Genomic DNA, 8,066 nt, shown 5'->3' on the forward strand with positions numbered 1-8,066 from the left:
ACACCTCTCCTCCTCCTCTCTCTCTCCCTTCACACCTCTCCTCCTCCTCTCTCTCTCCCTTCACACCTCTCCTCCTCCTCTCTCTCTCCCTTCACACCTCTCCTCCTCCTCCTCTCCTTCTCCTCCTCTCTCTCTCCCTTCACACCTCTCCTCCTCCTCTCTCTCTCCCTTCACACCTCTCCTCCTCCTCTCGTTCCTCTTACCCCCTGCTCACTCCGAGGTTAAGAAACCCTGAATTCATATTTCATTTTTGACAGGATGCTTGAGGCAACTCCCCTCAACTACACACACACACACACACACACACACACACACACACACACACACACACACACACACACACACACACACACACACACACACACACACACACACACACACACACACACACACACACACACACACACACACACACACAGCATGTGTCTCAGACTGTACTGTGTTCTACATGCATGCACCCCATCTATAAGGCCACAGGTTGCACTGAATGTCATTGGCTTTGACAAAATGGCTGTCACTTGACTGAGGTTGCTGCGCTCACAGTCAAGTCACCCGCTCTCTCTCTCCTGAGACCAGTCATGCCAGTTACCCCCTGCCATTCAGAGCTTGTCATGATGTCATTTTCGTATTATTGGTGGTGTCAGCTATACTGTATGTATGAATCAAGATATGTCAAATTCAATAGACTACGTTTCAAAAGCTGTCTGTTCTTTGACTCAACCTGATTCAAGTTCTGTAATGAATACCTATGAAATAGCCAACTGTTTGGTGAGATATTTAATACGGCAACCTGATTCACCTATCCACCCGTCAAACGTTTTTTAATCTGTATGTAACACCTAACTGTAACATCGATTTTGTCCGACTCAAACCCTTCACTCAGAAAGGCAATCAGCAGTAAACCAATCAATGAAAGATTAGGCTAGAAATCGTTATTTTCCCACTTTAGTCTCAACTCCTAGGCTAATTAAAATGCGTCATTTGAAGCCTTGTCGAGAGGACGAGAGCGTCAATGTTATCACAATAACTATATTTGTAAGGAATGAAACAGCAATGTGGTCAAACTTACCGGCCACACTGCTTAGGCTACTTTCGTTAACTACCTGTTTTTATTCATGCATGTAGGGGTAAACTATTGAACCGTTGGAGCTAACGTAAGGCTGCTCTCTCCCTCGCGCATAATGACAACCGTAACGTGTCCATGCGTCTCCCGCGCTTTCCGCTCAGCCCACACCTTGTCTCCGTAGTCTTCTCTTCTTCAAGCCGAAGATTCTCACTTTGGAGAAGATGTCGACCAAATTCCCGTTACAAAGTCCTTTATTCTTGTTGGGGCTTCGCCTCCGTCGGTGTGGCGTCGGCCGGTGGACTTGTTGTTCCCGTGCCTGTCTCTTCTGTCGTATCAAACCGCTGGCAATAGCTGCCATGTCTCAACCGAAACAACCCGGGGGAAAAGGAAACACAGAGCCCGTTCCCCGTTTCCCGTTGGGCACGGAGCGCAGACGGAACAACAAGCGATTATGTTCGGTCTGCAGCTACAGCCCCATAGTTGTGTCTATAAAATGTATCTTCTTTATCCGTCAGAAAAACATTTCGACACTACGCAATCAAGTCCAAATACCACATTTCGGTGAGGATACAGAACATTGCGTTGTCATTTTATCATGGCCATTCAACAACTAATAATCTGTCACCGCTGTTGTCAAATGATTTCGAATTTGACTGCGTGAATCCTTGTAGAGAAGAAGGTTTTCCAAACTGACAACATTTCCGATATCCGTACTTGGTCATATTTTATCATTAAATATCTGTGACGTTTGATGTCACATAGTCCAAAAACACGAAAATAATTGTCGAAAGGTTTCGTTCTTCTCCTCGTCCAAAAATGTTTAGACTACCTCCCGTCTTCTACCGGTGATCGACCAAAAAAACAAGCCTATAGAAAATGTGAACATGCGAATTTGAAGCCACGCGCTAAAGGAGTCTGTCAGACATACTCTCAAAAACATACCGAGCGATTTTAACGTAATTATCTCGTGAAGGACGCAAGCCCCAGACGCTGCCCGGGTGGGGCTTGCTCCTTGGAAGAGAGGTGTGTGATGCTTGCCTCGCGCGCACAGATTCACCAAGTCCGTATATGCAAATCCGCCGGTCTCTTCTCCAAAAATGGAAAACAATAGAAACGAATAACGGAGGAGCACACAATGACCAAATCGGGATGATTGGAATCGAATAACTAAATACTAATAATGATAATCTTGTCTTAAAAAAGGCCGGAGGAACTTCTCTGCATCAGGTAAAATGGTGACGCAATTTTATTTCACGCTTCAGAAACTTCATCCAGCACGTCGGGACTGTTTTTCCTCGGTGAGAAGAGAAAGGGGACAGGACACGACTCCTGTTGGCTCATGAATTGCTTTCAGATATGAATAAGGGGTGAAAAAAGGTAGGCTACATCAAACGCTCTCCTTCAACTCATCAATCAAAGGAAACGGGAACAGCCAGACCATTCAGATGAAAACAAGAGTCTGTGCGTCAGACCAAAGCCCCCTCGTTCTGGAGAAACCGTTCGGAAAGAAATACCATATAAATGACCACAAGCGAGTGAACGCCCTCCGCATAAACGTAACCATTAGCACTAGACACCGACTGAAACTTTAGTATCCTGTATACTGTCTTACTCCAACTCCAACTGTTGCTAATACATTGTATACACCGTCCGGACACGGATTGATATATCGTGTTGTGTATTTCACAAGAAGCAGACACCGAGCCGGAGATAGACATGTAACTGTATAGCCAACGTTGAGAATGTTTACACCTCATCTGATGTTAATCTTGATCAGATGAAAGATAGAGACCCAGCACATTGTCAAGTGGAGAACGTTCCCAAAAGGTTTAATTAGCAATTGAATGTTCTTTAGTAGAGGCCTAGAAATATCACGTGCACGTGTAAAGAGATCCCAGTCAGCGCCACTCCTGTATTCCTGCATTGAGTCGTGTCCAAAAACACTGGGCAGAATGGAGAAATGTTTCCCCCTTATCTCCCCCAACACAATCATTGAGACACAATCCATAAAATACGGCATTAAAACTTCAATCAAAATGGCAAAATAGTCCGTGTTATGGTATCTATAATTCAATTAAACAAATCGATGGGCTGTAAAATTGAGGGAAAGTTGATCATTTTGGTCAGTTGAATTCATTAATAACATGGGAGCGCAGATCTTCTGACCGGCGCAAGCCTCGTCTGATTTCAGCACCATGGGCAGCGACCGCGGCCTACAGTTCCACCAATCGCATGCTGTCTGCGGCTGAGCTGTGAGTAAACATGACCCTTGAGTTGAGGAGTAGCCTATAAATAATCCACGTGAAACTATCTCAAAACTAACTGTTTTTTCCCCTCATAATGTTTACCAAACTGCAAACTAGCCTATTTTTAACCAGGTCATAAACAATTTAAACGTAGTGAGTGAGTCATCGTCTTCCCGGATAGAAGAGTGTCTATGCAGTATGCTGCCTAGAAAAGGGACAAGTCTGGAAAGGTCCCCATTGAAGCAGTGATGCGTGATCTCAATGGAGCTTCATCCCGGATTAATTCAAGTTTTAATTGACTAAATATTTTCAACCCAAACGTGAGAATGGGAGGTTATCCACTGTGGTAGGATGTTTCAATGTGCTTCCCGAGGATTGTGGGTTACATTTCAATAAAGGAATTGAAACTCTACAGAGCCATCTACAGTTGGTCTCTCTCTCCCAGTAATTAAATCATCTGTTCAAAACCATTAATTCAAGACAAACAGTTTGGCACATTTTCAATCGCGTTTAGCTTAGTGAGGCACTTTCTTGAATCTGTATCGGCTTTGGTGGCAGAATTAAAGTTTTAAAAATGCATGAACCAGCGTCGATTCACAGGAGAGATACGGTAGCCAGCCGGAGTGCTCTGAACTGTACACCCGCCCCGTTTTCAGCTTAATAAATGAAAGGCCTACCGAGCTCAGGTCAGTGGCTGCCTCTGCGGGTAGATCCGGTGGGTTTCCTGCACGTTGTGTTCCCGAACACAGACTCACAGAAGAATGAGAATTCGATATGATTCTCCGTGATAGTTTTAAGCCATTGACATTAATATTACAACGAAACATAATGTACTTTTTCAAAATTCAGAAGGCATAGACTTTTCAAATCTGATGACGTTCAAAAAGGCTAAAAACCTGCAGGAGAGCTCCAGCTTTATTCAGCCTACAGCAAAGGATTGGGTTGCCGAAAAATAAAGTAAAGCTGGAATTTGACCGCTTGGGGGCGCCAGAGTGTTCAGAAAAAGAAGGCGCTTGTAATAAGCAGTCCAAGAGTTAACTCTTACCGCTGTGCATCTAATCATCCTCTGCTGCAACACAGTAAGGTGCAGGTTGCATGAAATCTATCTCATTGATTCCTCTCCAGTTACTCTGTAGGCCTATAGGGTTATGGTACCACAGCCTACTTAGCAACAGGTCTTTTCACACTACAGTACTTACTGGCCATATGGTCAGATCTGGTGTATGGCATCACATTACGTGGTGTAATATGAATGAATACCAACCAGCACACTGCCTGTCCCAAATGCTCTATGGCCACATGTTCATAACGCTACACATGTGGTTGACCAGAGAACTTCAAGCAGAAAGAGGGCTACATCTATTTAAATCTACTTACTGATTTTAGTGCACACACACACACACACACACACACACACACACACACACACACACACACACACACACACACACACACACACACACACACACACACACACACACACACACACACACACACACACACACACACACACACACACACACACACACACACACACACACACACACACACACACACACACACACACACAGGCTGCATGCACACACATTGCACAGTGGAGAATGGAAATAAAACATCTTGTTGTCTTTGTGCTGATGTTTTTATCCAGGTCAACTGCTGTTGAGGATCATTAATAAATCAAAGCTTCCTGACTACATTTACATAAAAATCCTTTCTCCTCATTTCAATATTTAAAAAAACCTTCAAAAGGAAACGTTCACCCACTTCACCCCCTTCTTCCCAAAACCCCCTTCCTCCCAAAACCCCCTTCCTCCCCAAACCCCCTCCCCCCAAACCCCTTCCTCCCCAAACCCCCCTCCCCAAACCCCTTCCTCCCCAAACCCCCTTCCTCCCCAAACCCCCTTCCCTGTCTATGTAGTGAACAAGAGTGGAACGAACGGTTTAAAAACACTCTAAAACACTCTCTCTCTCGTCCCCTCTCTCTCTCTCTCGTCCCCTCTCTCTCTCTTTCTCTCCTCTCATGTGTCTCTCTCTCTCTCTCTCGTCCCCTCTCTCTCTCTTTCTCTCCTCTCATGTGTCTCTCTCTATCTATCTATCTCTCTATGCCAAAGGGCCTCATTACTACATATGCAGATGAGTGTGTAAAAAAGAATGAGAGAGAGAGAGAAAAAAGAAAGAGAAAGAGAGGGAGGTGATGTAGAGAAGCTGCTGTGTTATATCCCTAGGGGAGTTATCTTCCACGGTTAAATCAATACATTAGCTGATCATCCTGTCTGTAGGACTGTTTATGTGTGTATGCTATATATGTCTTTTTTACATCCTTCCGAATGAGGTTATCGGAAAAAAGGGCAGAGAAGGATAAAGAGAAAGGGATATTTTGTTTTCTGCAGAGGAGAGGAGAGCTCCCTCCATAGGTAACACAGGAGCACAGCACTCTTCCCCCTGCCTCTCTCCATCCTCCTCTCCTTATTCTCTCTTTACAGAACGATAGTCTAAGCTGATACATGATTGCACGAATGGAAACTTAATCATAATGAATGACAAACACCCTATGAGTTATTAATACTGTAGGTGTGTTCATCAGAGAATGACAATTAGACCGTTATACAAAACTAGTATACAACAGAAAAGGCCATTATATTTGTTAGCGGAACAAGACATTTAGTGAAAATGAAAAGCACAATCAATCACTCTGCTAATGAAGGGATCCCCTTGGGTGTGAATCAAGGGTGGGCGGGAGAGAGAGGAAGGAAGAGAGGCAGATAGAGGGAGAGAAAGAGTGAGGGGTGTTTGCAAATGATTCAAGACTCGGAAAGAGAATGAAGAGAGGGATGGAAAGAAGGAAGACAGTGAGAGATAGCCGCATGGAAGGAGGGAGAGAAGGAGAGCGAGATAAAAAGAAGAGAGGGACGGATAGAGAGAGAGATGGAGAAGTAAACACGTCACAGCTTCTACAGGTTTCCCTGTGGGGGCGTGGAGGGGTAACCATCTCTCTTTTGCATACTGATGTGCTGAGTCACAGCGCACGCACGCATGCACGCAGCACACACACACACACACACACACACACACATCTCGGTTGATGAAGCCGGGACAGTCCTCCTGCAGTGCCACCCCTCTGTTGCCTAGGTAACGTCTGGTGAATAACTATGAGGAACCTCTGGGCAGTAGACAATGGGAATATTGGAATGTTCTATATGGGAGGAGTCAGGGGTAATGGTCAGGCAACAGACAAATGTGTCAATATTAGCCCACAACAAGTGATCTATAGGTGATTATGGGATGCCAAACTGACCTTAGATTAGTATTCCAGCTGAATACACAGAGAAACATAGGATGCAAAGGGAAAGAACACTACCATGGACCCAACAATAACCAGACACACATGTTTGATGCTTTAACCAGACAAAAATAAAAATGGCATCATTTTTTATTCAACATTTACTTTGTGGAGTGAATGCTTCATTTTCACCAACCTCACATCTCTTGTAACCTTGCAATGACACAGAATATCTAACTAACAAGATGTTGAAAACGCCAAACAGATGAACAGAGACACCTCTGATGACTGAATATGCACCAAGTAACCCCAAAAAGCTTTTCTTTCTACACCAGTGTAAAAGCAGTGAAGAGGTTGAAAAAGGTTTTGAACAGCATAAACACAGGACATGTTAAATAATAGAGACTTGAATGCTACTCTAACTCCACATGCATTTAGGTTACTTTGCAGCATCCCTCCTCTCAACTCCTTGTGTAAACTAGCTTGCCCTCACACACAAACACACACACATACGCATGCACACGCACACTCAGACAAGGCTATGTCTGTATCTGTACCACAAGGCTATGGCTGTATCTGTACCACAAGGCTATGTCTTTAACTATACCACGAGGCTATGTCTGTACCTGTACCACGAGGCTATGTCTGTATCTATACCACAAGGCTATGTCTGTACCTGTATCACAAGGCTTTGTCTGTACCTGTACCACGAGGCTATGTCTGTATCTGTACCACAAGGCTATGTCTGTACCTGTACCATGAGGCTATGTCTGTACCTGTACAACAAGGCTATGTCTGTACCTGTACCACGAGGCTATGTCTGTATCTGTACCACAAGGCTATGTCTGTACCTGTACCATGAGGCTATGTCTGTATCTGTACAACAAGGCTATGTCTGTACCTGTACCACGAGGCTATGTCTGTATCTGTACCACAAGGCTATGTCTGTAGCTGTACCACGAGGCTATGTCTGTATCTGTACAACAAGGCTATGTCTGTATCTGTACCACAAGGCTATGTCTGTACCTGTACCACAAGGCTATGTCTATACCTGTACCACAAGGCTATGTCTGTACCTGTACCACAAGGCTATGTCTATACCTGTACCACAAGGCTATGTCTGTACCTGTACCACAAGGCTATGTCTATACCTGTACCACAAGGCTATGTCTGTACCTGTACCACAAGGCTATGTCTGTACCTGTACCACAAGGCTATGTCTGTATCTGCACCACAAGGCTATGTCTGTACCTGTACCACAAGGCTATGTCTGTACCTGTACCACAAGGCTATGTCTTTACCTGTACCACAAGGCTATGTCTATACCTGTACCACAAGGCTATGTCTGTACCTGTACCACAAGGCTATGTCTATACCTGTACCACAAGGCTATGTCTGTACCTGTACCACAAGGCTATGTCTATACCTGTACCACAAGGCTATGTCTATACCTGTACCACAAGGCTATGTCTGT

At 44.5% G+C, this 8,066-nt stretch overlaps 1 protein-coding gene across 2 annotated transcripts in view; it reads right to left on the minus strand.

The window, feature by feature from the left end:
• LOC124011375 (fibroblast growth factor 14-like) overlaps positions 1-8,066 on the minus strand; it is a 55,115-nt gene that overhangs the window by 27,449 nt on the left and 19,600 nt on the right. The window contains exon 1 of one of the 2 annotated variants that reach the window (XM_046324691.1): positions 1,235-2,553. The exons of the other annotated variant lie outside the window; for it this stretch is intronic. Within the exon in view, the coding sequence (XP_046180647.1) occupies positions 1,235-1,424 (190 nt within the window). The 5' untranslated portion in view covers positions 1,425-2,553. Of the gene's footprint in view, positions 1-1,234; positions 2,554-8,066 lie in introns of those variants that run through there. 2 annotated transcript variants of the gene reach the window in all.

Source organism: Oncorhynchus gorbuscha, linkage group LG23 (assembly GCF_021184085.1).
Source record: "Oncorhynchus gorbuscha isolate QuinsamMale2020 ecotype Even-year linkage group LG23, OgorEven_v1.0, whole genome shotgun sequence".
Taxonomy (NCBI): Eukaryota; Metazoa; Chordata; class Actinopteri; order Salmoniformes; family Salmonidae; genus Oncorhynchus; species Oncorhynchus gorbuscha.